This window comes from Triturus cristatus, chromosome 6 (assembly GCF_964204655.1).
Source record: "Triturus cristatus chromosome 6, aTriCri1.1, whole genome shotgun sequence".
NCBI classification, from domain to species: domain Eukaryota; kingdom Metazoa; phylum Chordata; class Amphibia; order Caudata; family Salamandridae; genus Triturus; species Triturus cristatus.
The window spans coordinates 723,907,970-723,929,925 of NC_140589.1; the positions used below are offsets into that span (position 1 = coordinate 723,907,970).

General features: G+C 42.9%; 1 protein-coding gene across 4 annotated transcripts in view; it reads right to left on the reverse strand.

Annotated features, from left to right (window-relative positions):
* The window catches only part of CRYBG1 (crystallin beta-gamma domain containing 1), a 901,344-nt gene that overhangs the window by 422,192 nt on the left and 457,196 nt on the right, over window positions 1-21,956 (reverse strand). Inside the window, exon 1 of one of the 4 annotated variants that reach the window (XM_085611234.1) lies at window positions 16,795-17,094. The exons of the other annotated variants lie outside the window; for them this stretch is intronic. Within the exon in view, the coding sequence (XP_085467360.1) occupies window positions 16,795-16,797 (3 nt within the window). The 5' untranslated portion in view covers window positions 16,798-17,094. Of the gene's footprint in view, window positions 1-16,794; window positions 17,095-21,956 lie in introns of those variants that run through there. 4 annotated transcript variants of the gene reach the window in all.

The following is a 21,956-nucleotide window of genomic DNA, read 5'->3' on the forward strand; positions in this document are numbered from 1 at the left end:
GCATAAACATTTTATTCACCACTTTCTGGACAGCTTCAAGTTAGAACACAATATGAAGTCCTAGTAAAATAGAAACCATCACACTACATACTTGTCCCATGTATTCCATTCTCTTCCTCTTATGTTTTGCTTTCTTAACCAAACTTTTCGTCAACATGTCTTGTTGTAAAACTTCCCAGCACCTTTTCCATCTGCACCTCATTGTGATTCTGAAACTTTTTTAAAATAAATGTATATTTTGTAAATGTTTCCATTTACAAACTTTCAACTGAATTACCTTCTAATGTAATGTATAATCTTATCAATGTACAACACACCATATACCTTATCCATTTCTATTCAAACTCACCTCACCTCCTGGGAGGGAGGGAGGGATAATGCTAGCTGCCTTGTTTTTAATAAAATCACAATTCTCTATACAGTTAACATCTGAGAATCAACATTTTATGTCAAGACAGGAGACTCACATTATGCATGTTTAAAGTCCTTCAACGCTAGGCGTGCAACATGCTGTATTGGTCTGAAATAAAATTTCCTAAACACTTTATCATTACACCAGTCTGCTGTTTTCATAATATCTTCCAATCGTCCTCCTGCGTTAAACACTTTTGTTGCCATTGCTCCCCTTATTGAATGTGCTTTAAACAAATTCAAGTCCACTCCTGCTTAACTCATGGTATTTTCATCCATCTTGCAGTTGTTGCTGATGACACTGCACAATATGGTTTCACATAAGATATCAGTAATTGATCTACTCCTGCACTCCTATGCTCACTCATTCTTCTTTCATACTCCTTAATACATCTCATCACACCCCAAGTTGGATGTTCATCAAAACTCCGATCGAAGACCAATTCCATCATAGTTTTAGTTCTTTTCCTATTCTCAAAAAACACTCCATCCGGTTGATAAAATCTATTTGTTATCTCCAGCGCTCTCACGTCCGAAAGGCTCTTTAATGATATCATACATAGCAAAGTTGTTAGCTTACAAACAATGTAATAGTTACTCAAATACTTGTTACTTGGCCACTTATCAAATAATGTAAAAATCAATCCAACTTCCCAAAGTGTCTTATACCTTGTACTAGGTGGCTTCTTAATTCTTATTCTTTTCAACACTGTTCATATCAATGGACTTCATACCACAGCTATATCATCCACAAGAGAATGTGTAGCTGCTACTGCTGATCTATAATAATTCACTGTCCTATAACGTAATCCTTCTCCATATTATTCCGCTCAAACATTTGTAATCATAATCTCGTCTGTTTCCAGGGGATCCAGACCTTTTTCCATGCACAAATTAATCTAGATTTTCCATGCACTTGTATACTTTTTTTTATTCCTGGTGCTCATGACTCATACAGTAACTCTGAAGCCTCTCCTGAAAATTCCTTGATTCTTTCTGATCTCCTGAAATTTTCCAAACTAGAAGGTTGAGCACCCCTGACTCTACTAGAGGATGTTCTCTTCCGTCTATATCCTTCAATATCCCTCTGAAAGTCTGAATTAATAAAGGTCCGTTCATTATCAAATCCATCACCGATGGGCACCATGCTTGAGTCACTAACAATATCTGGCATTTCTGCCTCCTCACCTGCATCAGTACTCTCTGAATCATTGAAAGTGTTGGGAACTGTGAGCATGGGGAAAGGGCGGGCCGGATACACAGACGCGGAGGCTGGATGTAATGTGCAATCGTTAGGGTTTTTATTCAAGTCAACAGGTTCACGGGGTGATTTATATACAGTGGACTCCTTTCTTCCTCTCGTGACTTCTCTCTTTCTTCTGCTTCTCTGGGGTTGTTCTTCGCGATGGCACTCTTCTCCGTGATAGCGGTTCCTGTCAACAGGGTGGGCTTGCGGAGGCTCACGCAGAGGGGAGAGACAAGAAGAGGAGCCGTCAGCTATTTTCTCTACGATTTAGATACACCAGTCACCTCACCCGGTTGGTGCACAAAACAAAAGGATACGTGCCAAGCTGAGAGTAAGATGCCCAAAGGGGCTTTTAGGGATGAGGGACGTAAGATCTATAGGTTGCCAAGGGCCTGGGTATAGGTGGCTATGACTACCCTAACAAAAGAAAACCAAAGGTAGGTGGTGCAAGAGGACGGAGAGTGTGATTCCGGGTTTGTTACGATCTGTGCTCCTCGTGCTATACACCGCCACCCTCCCTACCCCACCCCCGGTACTATACAACCACCCGCCGCCCTTTCCCCCCCTATTCCCTGTATTGCTGGACTCACCGGCTCCGCCGCAACCCTCCAGGGATGCGGCCACTCTCCACCAATCCTCACTCCACTCGTCCTCGGCTTCAGGTCCGTCCGCATCCTCCTCTCGGTCGTCGTTTTCCTCCGCTTCTCTCTCGCTCCGGCTCGCCTGCTCCTTTCCCTTCGTCTCTTCTCCTGCAGTGTCGTCACGTTCCTCAGATCTCCTCGGTCTTTTCTCCGGTTTAGTGCTTCCTGTTCCGGGGTCAGTCGTGACGACTTCCGCTGTACTCCGCCTCGGGACTGGCTCCTGGAGGGACACATGACACGGGGGCGGAGTTATCGGGGTCGGAGGAGGTTCTCACTGTTTCGGTAGGGATTGCGGACTATTTCCAGGCTGGTACCCTCGACATACAGGTATCGTGCTGTCGCGCCTATGCGCCGCCTCACAGGAACGCATGCCCCTTCATGTGCTGCCAATTCAGTCTGAATTCATCCAATGCCATCGCTCCTGGATCCTGTCTCCAACTCACATACTTCGCTAACTGATGATTTGTTAATTGTGATGCGAATAAATCCACCTCCAATGGACCCATTCTCATCTGAATTTCCCAAAACGCACTCGGCATTAGTGTCCAATTGCCGAAGTCCAACATGTGATGTGAATTCCAATCCGCCACTAAATTCTCCTTCCCTGGCAAATATTGTGCGTTCACTCTTATTTTGTGCTCCAAACAAAATTTTCAAATTTATTTTGCTAATTTTGATGGCCTCTTCGATCTGCTTCCTCCCAACTTGTTTATATAAGTCACTGCTGAAATAGTGTCCATCTTCAACAGGACAGCCCTCGACTTGCTCCCTGAAACTGTGAATCGCTACCTGTCCTGCTTTCATTCCCAAACAACTGATATGATCTTTCCTTTCTTCCAAAGTCCACTTTCCTCCTGTTACCTGTGCATCCAATCTTGCACCCCAGCCTAAAATGCTCACATCTTTCTAATACATAATCTGGGGTTGATCCAAAAATTGCTTGGCCATTCCATTTCCTAACCACCATTTCAATTCTTCCTGCCCATCCTGTGTCAACCTCACTTTGTCTCCATACCATAGACCTCTTGATAACCCTGACCTCTTGAGTCATTGCAAAGCTCTGTAATTTAAGGGTCCTAGAAATATTGACTTAATTAATAACAATTACACTTGCCAATTCTTTCAAATTCACTTCTTTTTTCAGTAAAGTTTTTCCTTCCTTTTTATCAAAAATATTTTCCTCACTTGTAACTGTGCCTTCACTGTGTCTACCACAAATCCCAAAAACGCAATCCTTTGCAATGGTACAAACTTCAACTTTTCCTGATTTATCCCAAAACCTAACTTTTCCAAGATGTCTTGCGTCATTTGAAATTACTTTTTCAGAACTTCTACATCCTGATTCGTTAGCAATATGTCAGCTAAGTAACTTATCAGTCTTACTCCTCGTTCTCTGGGAAATCCCACTACTGGCCGCAGTACTTTGGAAAAACACCAAGGTGCTAAAGAAAGGTCAAAGGGAAGGCATTTGAACTGGTACAACGGTCCGTTCCATCTGAACTGCAGGTACCTTTGACTCTCTTGTGCAATTGGTATTGAAAAATATCAATTTTTCAAATCTATCTTCACCATCCAATCTTTGTATATCAAAATATCTCTCAGTAGGAGAATTCCCTTCATCTTGAAGAGCCTGTAAATTACAAAATAATTCAACTCCCTCAAATGTATCACTTGCCTCTAACCTTTGTCTGTTTTCTCTACCAAAAATAGAGCACTGACAAACCCTATTTGATCCTCTCTTACCTCTACAATAGCCTGCTTTTACCAGCAACCCATGTATTTTTTCAGCCATACTTTTCCTTACATTGTCCTGAAAATGTAACTCTCTTGGTTCCTTCCTCTGAAGGGATTTTGTCTCAAATTCTATCAGATAACCTGTTACTGCTTTCTACAACATCTATCTTTTGTTTTCCTCTTCCATTCTTGAATGAAATATTTTAAATCTCCCTCCTAAAGTTTTTCTGGACAAAACCAATACCACTTTTCATACTCACCTTGTACTGTACATGATCCTGTGTGAGACAATGTGAGATCTTCCTCGGATCTTCCTGTTCCTTTCGCCTCTCCTTCTATTCAAACTCACCTCACCTCCTGGGAGGGAGGGAGGGATAATGCTAGCTGCCTTGTTTTTAATAAAATCACAATTCTCTATACAGTTAACATCTGAGAATCAACATTTTATGTCAAGACAGGAGACTCACATTATGCATGTTTAAAGTCCTTCAACGCTAGGCGTGCAACATGCTGTATTGGTCTGAAATAAAATTTCCTAAACACTTTATCATTACACCAGTCTGCTGTTTTCATAATATCTTCCAATCGTCCTCCTGCGTTAAACACTTTTGTTGCCATTGCTCCCCTTATTGAATGTGCTTTAAACAAATTCAAGTCCACTCCTGCTTAACTCATGGTATTTTCATCCATCTTGCAGTTGTTGCTGATGACACTGCACAATATGGTTTCACATAAGATATCAGTAATTGATCTACTCCTGCACTCCTATGCTCACTCATTCTTCTTTCATACTCCTTAATACATCTCATCACACCCCAAGTTGGATGTTCATCAAAACTCCGATCGAAGACCAATTCCATCATAGTTTTAGTTCTTTTCCTTCTCTCAAAAAACACTCCATCCGGTTGATAAAATCTATTTGTTATCTCCAGCGCTCTCCCTTCTAAAGTTTTTCTGGACAAAACCAATACCACTTTTCATACTCACCTTGTACTGTACATGATCCTGTGTGAGACAATGTGAGATCTTCCTCGGATCTTCCTGTTCCTTTCGCCTCTCCTTCTTTGAGGGTAAAAGCCACCAGAGTATGTGCTTCCTCTGTAACTTACTCTTCCTTGTCCATAACTTTTTCCCTCTCCATATGGGCCTCTGTACTATGTACAGCCGAACGGGTGACCACTCCTTCTGGCCCTATCACATAAATTACCTTCCCCAAAAACCTTCCTCATTGGTGTATGTGCCTTATCCAAGGCAGTGAAGGTTTGGACATGTTTTCCAAATGATTTTACTAAACTTCCTCCAAAATGAAGCCCCTTTGATTTCTCGTTTGATTCTTTTCCGACCAAATACCCTAATTTGGACTAATTCTTAATAATACTGCCTTACGGCTCTCAGAAATGAGACCTGCGTTGGCATTGCCGGGAATGCATACTACAATCTGACTCCAGCCCCTTAACAGATTAATATATCGAACTCTGTGCCCTTTACATACGATTCTTCACCCATGTCAAAATTTCTTGCTATTAGGCCCAAACCATCAAGCAGCTTGTCCTCACATTGTTTTAGGACCTTTCTAATCCCTTCTTTGGGTCTCTCATCAACTTAAATATGTAATGAGGTCTGGATCTAAGTTAGGTGTCATTGTTTCCTTAACTTCAATTACCAGCCGTGACCATTCTGCCTAATGAGATTTCTCTCACCTCTCTCTAATGGCCTTCTTATCCAATATTTGGTATATTCAGCAACATGGTTCATAAGCCACCATTCCGAACTACACGGGTGCCTTACTTCTGATGCATTAAATTATGACTGACCTTAACCTCTTCTGTGCCCATGACGAGATGGTCTCGTCATGGAGCACGGTTGCGCTGTGCCCATGACGAGACCATCTCGTCATGAACCCCGCCCGCTAATGCAACGCCCGGCACAGGAGGGGGAAAGGGCGTGGCACTCAAGGGGTTAAGGATCTTGAACCTCTTTTGTATGTTTTATTAAACTTTTTGCTGTCTGAAAACTCATCTATTCCTTTATGCTATTCTAGATCCAGGATATATTTATCAGCATCCTGCTCCTAATTTGGCTGACAGCCTTTCTCTTTTTGTGCCACTTAGGACATCTAAATGTGAGTCATTTTAGGCTCCTCCCTTCTCATCTAATACTTCTCTCTCATTTCTATGTTTTCTTTTCTTTAAACATTTTCCTCCTGGTCCTCTATTTAATGTCTCTTCCTCTGATAATGACCAATACTCCTCTTCTTCTAATATTTTTCCCTTTCTTTGACTTTCTTTCACTATATTTTTAATTTCTCCTGTACTGTATCCTCAATCTCCTTGTCAGTCTCCTTATAACCTCCTCCTGTACCCCGTGAGAAGAAATCATATTTTCCTCTGTCATATTTTATTTTAATCTCCTACTTCCATTACAATTTTAAACTGAACTTAAATTTTTTCCTTATTTTCATTTTGGATCTTATTTTCCCAATTAAAAAAGTTTTTTCTGCCTTGCCATTTGTCCTACTCGCCCGATTGTCAGCTGATTAAACTGTCAGCTGTTTCTTCACTGAACGTTGCCAAGCAACCAATTCAGTGCTTGGCTGCGCGTTAACACGTATAGAGACGCTATTGTATTGGGATCTAGCTCCTATTAAAACAGATGCGTTGCGGGAAGTGCGTCTACACAATGTTCCCAGAATTCCACCAGAAATTGGCCTCTTGGTCCTAAACCATGGAGATTGTTCCATTATAGGCAATGTGCTTCGTTGCACATGAGTGTGTGCAAGTTTGATCGCCCTGAAGCACGAGATATACATGAGCTGGAGCGCATTTCTTTTGAGCTTCCAAACAGTAATTTTTTTATCTTTACATTTTAACATCCCTGACTGAAATTAATGAGATTTTCAAGCTCCCAAATTTACATATTACATATAAATTTGCACTTTACCTCAAAATGTCATAGTATATCCTTTCGGTAAACATAACAAACTAAACCTTTTCTGACTAAATCCACATCTTACCCAAAAATTGGGTAAATCTGCATGAAATAGTTACATAAACTACCTACATTATTAAAATACACATATTTAATCATTAATACATATATCTAATCATTTAGAAACATCAAAAAACATACAATACTTATCTGCTCAGAAGCAGCAAACACAAGAGGAAGAGAATGGAGTGCATGGAACTTATATGTAGTGGTATGGTTCTATTTTACTATGAATTCATGTTGGGTTCTAACTTGGAGTTTTTGTGGTTGCTGTTCAGAAAGTGGTGAATAAAAACAAAAGAGTTATGCATAATGCTAGCTTCCTGTCTTGACATAAAATTAAACTAAATTAGAGAGGCATTGACACAGAATCCCCAGGAGTGTTTAAACTTTGTAGAAACAACACTGCTCAGACTTAGATTCCTAAACCACGTCGAACATACTCATTCCTCAGCACCGGGAGCAACCACAGATGAGCTGTTTGCCCTCTTTGAGGACAGAATGGAAATCCTTGCCCAACGAACATCAGAAGACTAAAGAAGGAACTATCACCAAAGACACAAGAAACACCTTACTCAAGCCCCAGTAATTACTTGGTGTGTCCCAAAGAAAAAAGGAATGCTGTGGCTGCTGAAAGAATGAAAGACTGCATGATATAATAAAAAATAGAAGAGAATATAATATCTTAATAGGTCAAAAGAAAACTGAATTATTTCACAGGGAATGGAAAGAAATGAATTACTACACAAAGCACTCCTGGAAGATGGTTGGCTGTAGGTCCTGACAAAGGTGCCTCTCTTCTGACGCCACTATCTCATTTGCCTTCTAGGTTCATCACTTTCAGAATGTCTCCCAAAACAACCCTGTGACTGAACCCTTGGTCAGAACTAATACAAATAGGACACTTGAAGACTTAGATCTTCTGAAACCCATGGCTCAAAAAGAACACCAAATGCAAATCCTCAAATTGTTCTCTCCTAAACAGATCGAAGAGACCGTCTCCAACTTGAATGAAAAAGCATTGGGGTCTAACCTCCTTCCAACCAATTAGGCCAACTGCTACCCAAACTGATTTGTGAGAATCGAGCAGGTTAATTTTACAACTGCATCAAACAAGCACCTTCTGAGACTTGTGTAGCAATAGCATCATAGTGCCAATATAAAAGAAAGGCAAGACTTCAAACCCCAAATCATACAACCCCCTTAGCATAATCAACACGGGCGCCAAGGTCTTCACCAACATAACCATGAGAAACATCCAGTAATGGGAAGAATACAAAGGCATCCAGATCATGTACAAAGGAGGATGTTGACCTGACCTATCCACTGTTTACCATGTCCTCATTCTCCAACACCTATTGCCAAAATACTTAAAGCTGAAAAGATAATGCATGTATGCATCTTCTCTTCTACATTTGACCATAATTTCACTAATCAAATAATTATACAAAGACACATCCATGAAGGTAAAAGAGAGAACACATGGGATAACATTTCCCCATCAGCGGGACAGAAAAGCAAGTGGCACAGGGTGGTGGGTTTAGTCCTCTTCTTTTATTTTGTGTATTTTTTCATATGGTCCAGCCAAACAGGTGACCTACACGTTTGGGCGTGAGCCTTCCACAGAGTCATAGAGTTTCTCAAAACAGAGTGTCAATTTAAAGGAGAAAACCTCCCCCACCACCAATTAACAACATTACGCGTCACTGGAACATTTTTCTGAAATCATTTAGCATTATAAACCTTAACGTCATTGTTCATTCACTTTTCATAATTTGCAAAGCAGGAATTCATTTTTTTAAAAAAAATTTTACAAGCCATATTGCCAAATTATGACAAATACATTCTTGCAACACATCTTTTGGGACAGTGTTTTTACAAAATGTTATATAAAACTATACATTTGGAGATTATTATTCTAACAAATATATACATATTCTGTAGTTATAATTAGGATTCAGAAAGAGAGGAATTCTGCAGATTTCTGCTTGCTAATACCTTTTTCACCATTTGATGAATCTCCAGGAAACTTTGCAGATCTGTTTTTTTTTTCTACATTGGCTGGTGCATAGTAAAAAGGGGGTCCCAAAGTATGTTTTTTGACCAATGCGTTTTTCTTAGCCTTTTTAAACCGACATAGCGATGAAATAGCTAAATGGATTTACATGAAATTTGTCAGGAACATAGATTATGGTGTGGAAAGGGTCCTTTGTGTTATTTCATCAGTTTTTTTTTTAAGTAATATGGGACAAAAACGTAATGATATATTGAGCCGCGGTACACCATGGTACCTTTGCGACATACCGCTCGCTGTACATGATGATGACAAAACACAATATTATTTGAAAAATAAAAAGGCAGCCATACTGTTTTAGACTACCTTTTGTCATTGTTCTGTCTTTATGTAAAATATAGCTTATTACTGTTTTTTGTAACGTATAGGAAGAAATGAGACAGTCTAGCAAAGTCTGAAGAGTTAGGAAAAAGAATGTTCATTGATGTATATTTTTTTTACGCTTACGAAGTACTGCTGTACTTTCTTGAAAGTATCTAGAAATTACTGTTGTAGTTTTCGAAACAGAAAAAAAAGTATCCATGATAAGATCAAAATAAAGATACTATAGGATGGCTCTTAACAGAGCCTTTTTTTAATTTTTTACAAAACATATTTATATATGTATTCAAGCCAAGTTTTTAGGTTTGTAATTAAAATTTGGGTTCCATAGGTTGAAAAATGTACACCATCAGGACAATACAGTGCTGCATTGCCATATTTTATAGTTAAATGAAAAATGGAAGACATTTTATGATTGCGAAGGAATGCTGACACTGCCTTATTCACGTCTTTGAATCTTTTCAAACTTAGCAGTATTAACAGTTGTTTTCTTCCACTTTTGTCTCTGACAAATGTTTGAGAACAGAAAATGTTTGCTCGGAAACATTGACATTAAGATGAAAAATGTCTTCTTCAGCTCAATTTCCAATCTAGCTCCAGTTAAGTGTCCTATATCATTGCCACTACAGTGGATAACCATAAACTGGAGATGGTCACAATTACTAACAAACGAAAGTAGAGGGAGTAACTGATTTCATTTCAAACCACTTTCACCAATCCATATTAGTTCAAATCATCTCAAACATAAATCATTTCCAACACCTAATTTCTCTGCATGGTGTCTGACTCAAAAATTAAACTTTGTCCAACCAACCCACCCCTCTCCTTCTTGCACATAAATTGACATACAAGAATAAGAAACACCAAATATATCAAGAACTAGATGATTGCCCATTAGGAAGTTACATCATACCAACAACTTAATGTTGAGAGGAGGACAATTATTGGCTTGATACAATTTAGGCTATTAATGTAGCTTAATTCTTCCAAAAGACAACAATAAGGTAAGAAAATAAGCTAGTCTGCAGCAATGATGTTTAACAAGTATTAGAAAGGCATTTGAAACACACATTTCTGATTACATTCCCACAAAAACTAATAAACTACATAAGAAATACAATCGCGAAGTAAAACATTAGGTGATTAGTTAATAACACAGTGTACTATAAACACAGCCTAATACTACTAAATACCACGACCAACCATAGCGACTGCTCACAGTTGGAAAGCAAGAGAGCTCTAGTTCTTCTTCAAAGACATAACAGAGAAATTGAAAAATATACCTCACCACCTCCAGCTATGTCTTTTTTCATAAAGCAGGTACATTTCTATATGGATATGTATAGATGTTCTGGTAATCTGTACTTATGAGTTGTAGTTAGATAATTCATGCGATATGTCATTATGTGGCCTGGCATAGGTGATGACATTTGTAAAAATATGCTCTAAGTATTGTTGCCTTCTATGCTTCCAAATATATCAAATTACTTGGTTAGATATATTAACAGTTGGACATACACAACATCTATGGGGTTTTTCACAATCCAATTGATTTGTTTTTCGCAATGTTTTATGATGACTACTACCATATGATCATCTTGAACCATAAATGTCCTACATGATGACATAGTAGTGTAACAGAAATGGTAGTTTTGTCTAAAAACACACAAAAAGAAAACAATGATAGAATGACTTTGTGTTTTAGGAGATGCTGATGGGGCAGAAGAATTAGAAGGTAATACTGGAGGGACAGATGCAGCGTATGGTGGTGGAGGTGCTGCATTAACCGAAGAAGAATCCCCTTCTGAAAGCCTTCTTTCCGCACAAGCCAACCTGGTGGAAAGAATTACCTGCTAATATGAAATACATACACTTGGACCAAAATGATCTCAGAATTGATGGCACTACCCTCTCTCGATGGAAAATCAAGTATTGCTCTGAACTTAACCTAAAAAAATATATGGGTTATGAAAGGCTTGGTTGGTTTTGAAAAAATATGATATAGTGATGCCACTAAATTTTTACACCTAATGTACACCTTCACACATACCTGATTTCCCCAGAATAGTGATTGCTCCTACCTCTGTAACATGGCTGAAAACTTTTTTGCGGTCTTATTTGAACCCAGTGAAGCTTCGGACTTTCTCAAGTACTAAACCAAAACAAACTAAACAGACTAAGCAAAGCACTATACGGTTCATGAAGTAACATCTCTTGCCTGTCTGTCGGCTAGTACTAAAACAGCCAGAAAGATGCATTTACGGAATATCACTAACATGAAATGACAACTAAGCTGCCCCATCAAACCCTAACTTGGGGCAGCTCTATTTTCCATTCCGCTGCACCCCACCCTTTAGTAGCAGCTCTCACACCCCTTTAGAATTTTTTTTTAATTTGCCTGCCACGAAGGGTATCACATGCTGCTATGAGGCGGCATCCGAGAGTAACAATTTGTTACAAATGTAAACAGCCTGTAAGCACTACATTATGATGCAGAGAGTGAGGCCTAACTTTTATGAGGTAGGGAGAAATATTCAAAAGCTTGCCAGAAGGGAAATGTCTTAAGCTGTGTTGTTTGCTGCTAACCGCATTTTCGGAATTTTGCCTTTGTATTTGCATGGTTTCAAAGCACTTTGAAGTGGTAAAAACCAGGGTGGCACCATACGAAACACCTAAAGTAAATAAACAGATTTCAAAAGAAATGCAGGGTTATTTTTAATAAACCAAGTGGAATGGTTTAACCATGGCAAATAGAGTGTATGGCCAGGTTTGGCACTAAAGATATTATGAGTATGGGAGAAAAAAATATGTAATCTTTCCTCAAACGATAACGAAACACAGTAGAAAAAGACAAAATAAATATGTTTTTAATTGTGAACATCCGATGTCTTTGTAAAGTTATACGTGTGCATAGCTTCCAAGTGCCCACTTGTTATTAACATTATGACCCAGTGGTTCCCAAAGAGATGTATAAGGATTCATTCAAAAACTTTAGTGCAGCCAATGTATAAAATTCCTCATGGCTGGGACTGGGAGAGGGCAATATTATTTTATTTTCTTAACTGAAATATGCTTTTATGCAAAGTTCATCTGTGAAAAGTATTCCTGCCAACATGGCAAAATAGGCAGCTTTTCCTAGTCATTACTTCTGACGCAAATGTGCTTTGGTGCGGGGCTTTAAGGCTACACATATATTGTAAAAAGTGAAACTACATTTTCCAGAATACAAAATGCTGCTGGCACAAAAAGTCCTGACTGGCTGAAGGTGTCAGGCATGATACAGAGCTACTTAAAAGCTAGAGCGCGCTGTAAACTGAACTGCTTGTACTAAGTCAGGTAACTGCTATTGTACATGCAAGGCTAGTAAAGAGTGCTGTTTTTCTACCATTGAGGAGAGACAGCTGTCAACTGGCTCCATGTCGAGAGGGTGCCATTTAGCCAACAGCACTAAGCATTCTGGGCCTGTATGCTCATACCTATGCCAAGCCAAGTAAAACTACATATCCCATCATCCTTAGAGCTGTTGGTTGAATAGCAGGACGGGCTGAAGGATATTCTCGTGAGAGGGCCAGTTGACAGCTCTGAGGAGAATGACATCATCCACAAAAGGTGTGTTTCCTCTTTACACCTCAAGGGTCAAAACCCACTTACAAAAGGTAACTGTATATTTCAGACTCTTTTCCCAGTTAGCTTTGGGCTTCTGACTTGAGCTGCCGATGGACGCGTCAACCAGAGCTGACCTTGATGATGGTCTTGTGAAGGAAATCCCTGTCCTGTAAGCTCTCATTCTGCCTGGTCCAGCAGACTCGACCAGACAGTGCCTTTTATAAAGTAAAAAAGTGAGGCTGCACGCTTGTGTGCCCACCTAAAAGGGCGGCCACCTTAGTGCCGTATTCGGCACATCACCGCGCACTATTCGTGGGGACCCCGGAAGTCTCCCTCAGTCTGGCGCCAAGGCTGCGTCACTTCCGGCACACGGAGGGTCGGGCGAGGTATTTATACCTGCCCCCGCCCTCTACTGGCTGTGGGAGGCACTGTACCCCTCCAAGTAGTAGAATCAATTAAAGGATGGGCCACGTTGGTCAGAGCAAAGTAAAGATGCCTTTAACCCTGCATTTTACTGGGCACGGGCACTTTTAATACGATTGAACAAAGCAAGGGAATTTACTGGATGATGCACAAAAAACAATTATGAACTGGATTATAGCGCAATAAGAGATTAGCACCAGTAAGACGGCGAGAGGTGCAAACTTAGTGGACAGTCAATGGAAATGTGCTCTCAGCAAAACCGGTCAAACAACAGTGCGTGCATCAGGATGCGTCACTTAAGTTAGAGTCTGCCGGCCCCATGACTAGCACAGCTAGGTGGTGTATGGACGGTTGCCCTGCACAGAGGGGCCCGGTCCTCAAGGTTATGGGGACACAGCTTGAGAGGACAAAGTATTAAAGCAATTCACATTTCCATAATTTAGGAGAGGGCATGCAGGATTTGAGCATCCATTTCCCCAATGTTTTCTACAGTGCAAAGCATTCCCACTTGCCTGCATCCCAGCAATATCTGCATCAGAATGTTGGTGCTGGGCCAGCTATGCTAGGGTTGGTGCATCAGCACCGCATCAAAAGACCGTAGGTAGATCGGGGTTGGTTTCCAGGCAATGTAGAAAGCCGGCTCTGTACATGCAATACCAAAAGGAGATATAGTGGGCACAGAGTACAGCGAGTCCCCAGACGAATAGCAGAGGCTTAAGTAGAATACGCCTCATCCTGTTTTGTGGTAGTGTGGCTGAGCAGACAGGCTTGTCAGAGGGTAGTGTAATCACTTGTGTACACACACGGGCAAGAATGATGTTACAAACCCAAAGACTGCATCCAGGCCAATTGTTTGCCCTACCGAATGAGAACATGAAATGAAGCAGAGCACTTGAGGTGCATTTATGGGAACCTCCGGTCACCCCTTGTTTCAGGTCCACCCTTGCCACGGTTACGCAGTAGAGGCACACTGGGTACCCATGAAAGGGCAGGATAAAGCCCCTACAACGGGGCACATACCAACAACTGGCCGAGTTTGAGGAGGGCTAGGCCTTTTGCCCCAGCACGAGTGATGCAATGGTATGATCCGGCATAACATCCTACTCACCCCGAGTCATGACAAATAATTATTTTCCCCGGGGGTCCGATTTCTGCTGGCACTGTACTACAATACAACGGAGGCAAGTGGATAAAGATACATGTATTGTATTGGCCACAAACAATAACCTATTAACAAATATACTCTTGGCCTTGTAGACGAACACCAAAATGCTTACCAGCAAATCCTGAATTCGGGGCCGAGCAGTGAGAGGTAAATACAGGGCACAGTCAACCCCTAATCAGGAGGCACAAATTGGCACAGCGGGCACCATAGGGACATCACATGGAACTGTGGTTAAATAAGAGAACAGTAGTTCCCAACTTCCGGGTAGACCATTGAACATTTCTACAGCAGGGTAAATAAGCCATGTGCAGGCCCTGCAAGCAGGAGGACTTGGTTCAACTCAAAATGAAATAAGAGGGGCATGGGAAATTAGGTGTGGCCTCATTAGTGCAAGCACCACATGGTACCCCGATAGGGACGGGGCACACCTGCCAGAGGTAGATAAGGAATTAGTCCGGCTAGAAGGACTGGTAACTGCAGGTCGCAGGAGGCTATGGAGCCTGCCATTGTGGGGGGCCCCGGCTATGACAGCTGCCACATCCAGGGCGTTGGCAGAGTTACAGGGCTGATTGGTACATAAGGGAACCCTCTTCAGGAGCACAACAGGGGCAGGGCCGGTCTGGCCGTAGCGGGCACCGGGCAATCCCCCGGTGCGCCGCACGGGTGGGGTCGGTTTTGGGGCCCTGGGGGCCGTTTTTATTACAGGGACGTTTTTGCAGCACAGCTGCAAAATCGGCCCTGTAACAAAATCGCCCGAAAACCGGCCCTGGCAAAGAGCTCGGCGGCTCCCCCAACCCCCGGGGGGGCCAGCCGAGCACTTTGCCAGGGCCGGTTTTGGTTCACAGTCCGGCCCTGAACAGGGGTACCCTATGCCAAACCCCAGGAGTCTTTACGGCAGGAGCCTGGATGAAAACGTCAGCGCACCGCTAGTCCTACGGTCTGTTGTAAGCCTGAGCAACAGGGGGCTTGCCTTACAACACTCGGCCCCTAAAAAGGAGTGGGTAAGGTTGTGGACTGGGGGTCCACGGCAATTAACGGGGCAAAATCCCCCAGGTAGACAGTAGCACCTATTGGGTTGGCCAAGGTGCAGTTTGGCTCATCAGCAGCTTAGGTCAGTCACTGCGGCCTACCCTGGTATCGCTCCCGTAAGTTAACCCACCACGTTGGCATACTTCTTGTATGAAATTAACCCGCAGCAAACTGTTTTCCAACAAACCTGGTTTTGTGTGGTTATTTACTGCGGTGCATGCGCTGTTCACCATGCGTGGGGAGGGCTGCCTAGATCGGCACTATGAATTCTGGAGGTGAACTGCTTGGTAACCTGAACAGGTAAGCCACCCGACCCCTGCTTTATTTATGATACGTTCTGCTCTATTTGCCGTGGTGGCTACTAGACAAAAAAGTTGATAAATGTTTCCTTCAGTTACCATGGGCGGTGCAAAAAAAACCATAAAAAAGAGAATCTACTTACGTTTTAGAAGAATGAAATGCCAACCCTATACCCACCCCCCCTTCCCCGTCCAAGGGAAAAACTTTGACTGAACTTGTCCAGTGGAGAAATAAATCAGAACTTCTGGCTGACATTTGGAACCATTCCCACAAACAAACGCTGGCTCAAGCGCTTTGAGAATTACAGACAGCTCTTGAACGCGGTTCCTCCCTGTTGTTTCAACACCGCCACAAGCAAGGCAGAGGAGAAGAGTTCCCATGAAGCAAACCAGAGACATGGGGAAACACGTTCCTAGTTACACCTTGTGCAAAAAACCCTCCCGGCTCCCTAAAACCCTACACTGTCAAGGCGATTCCTGCTGGCGATAGTCGATCAGGAAAACTGACGAACGTGTGGAAGAGCGGTGATTTTTTTCTATCAATAAATGTATCCGAGACATGTTTCCACTCCCGTCACACCTCCAAACACAAATACGGCAAGCGCCAGGAGCCACGGCAGAAAGCCTCTTAGCATATCCCTGTGCCACCCGCCCAATAGTCCCAGATTCCAACCTGCCAATCTAAATAAATGAGCCGCGCGCTTTTCTAATGGGTGCTCGCTACGACTCACGCGCCCAAACTCACCCTAAATGGCTCCTTTGTGCAACGGCAGCGTTCAGTACTTAAATAAACTGGCATCTTGGCGTTTCTGCCGTACAAAAACTCAGTAAAAAGTTGAAAGTTAATGGGGTCTTACCATGATGACGCACGTGCAGTCGCCGGGAGCCCCCGGAGCACGCAGGAGCTCTGGTGACGATCGCTGCTGCTGGTGAGGTGCGTGTGTGCTCAGGGCAACAAACGACTCATCCCAGGCTGCCCGCACCTCACAGGCTCCTCCTGAAGCTCACCCTTACGTCTATAAAAACCCTCCGCCGGTGGCGCCAAACCGGCCGCGCCAGGCACAGTGCAGCCGCACCGACAGGGCGCTGGAGAATGCCCGGCTCTACTCCCCCCGCACCGGACCCAGACCTTCCTTCATGGGGCTGGTGCCTGCGGCGAGGCAGGGGTTAACGAGGTGCGTCTGTTGTGTGGGTGTGACAGCAAAAAAGTTGAGTCTGCTGAAAGTGAAGTGCAGGGAGAAGGAGGGGGTAGGGGCAGAGAATCAACGGGCTCCTGTCAGAACCTGGTACAGATGCCCACCAGGTGTACTGTACCCAGGTATCATGCTTGCCGGAGGGGGCGAGGGGTGGTTCTGCGACTTTCTGGGGGTGCATCTCGCAGTCTCACTTCCAAACCTAACTATTGAATAAGTTTGCTTTTTCTGGACTTTGACAGGTACCTTTGTCATCTCATTAGAAACTACTCGACAGAGTGGACACAGTAGCAATGTAAACACGAAGGAAAGAGGCGCTGTGCAGTGCTCCCAGGCGTGCCCGGTCATGTGTGTTTAACCTGTATAAGATGATGCACAATGTAGACGACACCACGTTTACTGTGTTTGCAGTTTTATATAGCGCGAATTCGACCCGATAGTATTTAGGCGCTTTCTCGAGTACCAGTTCAACTATTTTCATTATATTAGGCATGGAAAAAATTAGTGTTTTGCCCAGAATCACAGGGTGTTGAGATGACGCCGAGACTCGAACCTGGTCCCCCGGTTCCAGAGTGCACAGCGCTGGCCATTAAAGCCATATTCTCCCACAACTACTAGTACACACTTTTGGGGTTCATGAGAAGCGGCAACAGGTTCGGACAACAACGACTATACCGTGAAGTGGAAGTACACACCCTGTTTTATTTATTTGAGAATACGTACATACTGTGTGTAGCAGAAGACTCCTTTGAAAAGCAGTCACGTTAATATAAAAACACCGTCAGAAACACGAAGTGGTCGTTTTCTCACTGGCCCCTTCCACGAGTTTTCCGTCGGTTTGGCGCTCCATTTTGAAAATGTGTTGGAAATATACCAAACCCACCTCGCGCAGCAGATGCAAGCCGCCAGAAACATGAGCTCATCCAGGCGGGAAGGCTGCTCTTGTGTTTCTAACTGGAAGGATTACTGGGAGGATGTTTAAACCGACAACAAAGTCGGTGTTGAGCATTCCCAACAGAAATCCCGCACTCCACCCACACCTGAAGGCGGACACGCAGCAGAGAGTGCCTACCGAGAGCAGGCTCGGCAGGAAAAGGCGGCAAAGGCAGAGAGCGCCATATTCCCATCCCCCAGTGACAGCCTGCGAGCACATTCCTCCGCCCTGTGACAGGTTTTGAGAACCTGAAGTGAGGCGTCAACTTTAATTAAATAGCAACAGGACGCCACTTCTTGGTTCTTGTAGTAACCGAAAGGCCAAGCGCCCCCTTTAATGGGAAGGCGTCATATCTGTGTTTGACTGAGTCACTCTGGGCTTTCATTATCCCTGCTGAAGAAAGAACGGGCTTTAGAATAAAAGGGCAGGTGAGGAGGCCGAGCTGGGCCTCTTGACCCAGCGACAAGCCCCGCATTCCACCGCTACCTGCGACAACTCCACTGGCCCGCCAGGTACCAGGTGTGCAGGTCTGACGTTAGGTTGCTAAAGCAGCTCTGGTAAACAAAGCGCTGCATTGGCTAGGTCTTGTTGGACGCTTCAAAAATATGCAGCGCCGCATGTTGCGTCCTATGAACAGGCATACCTAGGGGGTTACGTGTAGCTAGGTTCTTTCATCATAATTTGCAACATACATTTAACTTTCCTGGCATTCTATGTTATCTTTGGCCGGCTTGTATTGTAATTGCTGTTTACGCTGTCATGTTAAATAAACGTTATTGAAAATCAGAGTTTTGCCTATAGGTGGAATGCGAAATGTATCAATTAAAACTAGAGGTCAATCACAATTTTTTGTTTAATTCCGGCAGTACATCCGAAGTTGCACAACTATTTCAAAGCGATGCCTCATTGGTGCCTGTATTTTTCAGGAATGCCCACGCATTGTGGAGATATTCTGCTCATGGATAGGAGTGCGCTGATTGGGTCGGTGTCAGTCATCTGACAAAAATGCAACTGAAAGCGGTTTGTATTTTTATGGCGCTCTTAAATTATGGGTGACTTTGGCATTGCTTCTTCGGCCATAACTATGGCATGCCTCCTGAGTCTGCCCAATGCCCCAGTCTTTTAATAACAGCAAAGTTCTGGCTTGCTGTGTGTCTGTGGAGCCCTCGGTTTAATGACAGTATGGGTTTTGTCCTACTGCATGGGTTTGCACTGCAGGAGTGAATGTTACCACATGGGAGGCAAGCACGGTAGAGGCCAGGACATTAACATGTGGAAAAGGTCTCCCAAAATAGTTATCTTCTGTTGCCTGTGCTCTGCATTCATTTTACCGCCTCCTTGGCCAAACAGCATAGAAAGTACTTTCCTGCATCCTCTTACACTCTAAATCGACTTCCACCTCCCAAGTTACGTAACCAGGCCTCCTTAAGTGCAATAGTTCCCTTGTTTTGTTTGTAACCACTGCTAAGCGCTTGAATGCCCACTTAGGCCTTGTCTAAAATCAAGGGTATATTGTGGTAAGGACATTTCAGCAATTCTACTAAAACGTCTGGGCCTACCTGTTCAAAAGATGGGGTTGTGTGAGGATTGTTGCCACCCCCAGCAGCAACAATTTGCAAACCCCTCTTCATGCTTGTCTCATGAAAGACTTGAAGAAGTGCATCCACATCAATCCAATACTGAAGGAACTACATTAGCCACCCCCTCCATGCCTGCAACATCTTCAAGACCAGCTGCATCATCTATGTGCCCATAAAAAAGCAACCCTCAACCCTGAGCTGAGAAAATGAACTCCCCAGGGCCAGTGCCTAACCAGGAGCCAAGACATTGCTAGATTAGATTTGAAGAATCTCAAGAAATACACTCTAGGCAGTTGGTTTCTTTGCCTTACACTGGTTCTGGCTGGTGTAGGACTTGGGGGGGCGGGGGCTCTATTAACGAGCATGGTAAAACATGAACATGGTGCTTTGCATTAATATGTGACATCCAAGGAATTTACCTTCCGAGCAGCACAGGAGGTTAAGATTTAGTGTGAACTCTTGAGCATTAATAACATTAGGACATTATCTTCCAGCATGGCCATATAATTAGTTGAAAGCCATCCACCAGTTCCCAAAACATAGCCTGCAATTCAAGATCAGTTAGTGTATTGTATTGCCTTCTCATTTATATAGAATGCACAGAGTCCTCAAGGTGTGGAATATGTATTTGATCAGTTGGTTGACGTGGCATCTTAGAGAGGACTGACTGCAAAATAATTCTTACGTTTTTAAGTTATGTAGTGTCAGAGGAGGTTGTTGATGGCATTTCTATTTCTTCCGTTTTTGTTATTGGGCTCTAGTTTTCCCTTCACTGCATCTTAGGATTTTCGTTTTTTAAGGCGTTGAGTTTGACTCGGCATCATCCATTGGTCAGTGGCTTTGAGGCAGTCATCCAACTTTGGTTTATCCAGTTTGAGGAGAATTTGGGTATCGTCAGCGTAGTTGCAGCATGTGAGGTTGAAAGGGTTGATGCATTCTGGGAGCTTTGCCAGGAACCACTTTGTTGATTATTTCCGATTGCCATTGGTGGAATTGATTTACTGCCATCAGAGGGCCCATTGGTTGTCTAGCAGACAACTATAAGTGAAATGCATCCGCATTTAGATTTTGCATGGGCTGTTTAGTTTATTTCTGCAGGAGGCTGGTGGGGAGCGCAGTGCGATGGAAAGATTGGACTGAACGTTGATGATCACTCCTTGGTAGTGGGACTGAGGTCACTCCTTTAGGGGCTATGATGACATCAAGAGGCAAGCCAAATGGTTTGATCCAGTGACTGGTTGGTGGAGATCAAGAGCTTCAAGGATTGAGATGTTGTATGATGCGGTTCCGTCTTGGGGATGTCGGCCATATTTGATTACTTGTATATACCGCCTAGCGCTGTGTCATATGGTTATGCATGAAAAGTAAGGTCAACTCAATCAGCCCTTCTGTAAGCCACGGTCCGTATGGGGGCCGAATTAAACACAAACATCTTCACAGAGATTGAAGAATTTGCTCTAATGCTGTCTTATCAACTTTAGGTACGTCTTACATGGTAAAGATAGTTTTATTCTATGCACAATTTCAAGATTCCAATTAGCATCAACCGTTTGTCTGTTATGTAATAGGTCCTGATAAACAGTTTCAGAAATTATCACATTTACGTTAACCAATACCATTCACTTTCAACTACTTTAAGGGCTGATGTTTTGTGTGATATAGAAAAACTCCAGGTCCACTCATCCGAAATACTAGCACAACTTAACACAAAGTCTGTAAACTCCCCAGCAACTCATTAGATCAGGCAGCCTGTGTAAGAAATTTGTGCAAACTGGTAGCTTTAAAATACCCCAAAATACCACAAACGTGTATTTCCTCATTTCCCAAACACGATTCATATCCATTTACTCATTATTGTGCTAGCAAGCACACACATCAATAAAACAAATAAACACACAAACGACGCCTCTTCAGGGGTAGTAAGCGCTATATGAATGCACTTACAATACAATACAAATAGCCAAAAACAGTGGCTCATGCGCCAGAAGAAATAAGGATTCTTGGAAATAAACTAAGCAGAGGTGATAAATAAGGAAGATCATAAATAGCTTTACATATGTCTTGAAACATCTGTCTTATTTTCACGTGAATGTGCAAAATGATGACACCAATGCAGCACTGTCAGTGCCTTTGGCTTGTTCTCGCGGACCATCGCTGTGGGCAGTTGCGTTTCATCCATATTGCGATTTACTGCTCTTGGAAAGAACTGCAGCCATGCGGGGGTTACTATATATGTTGAGAAATCTCACAAGTAACAAATAACTAACAGGTTGATGCAGGGTCGGACTGGCAGTGCCCGACAGGCTGGTCTG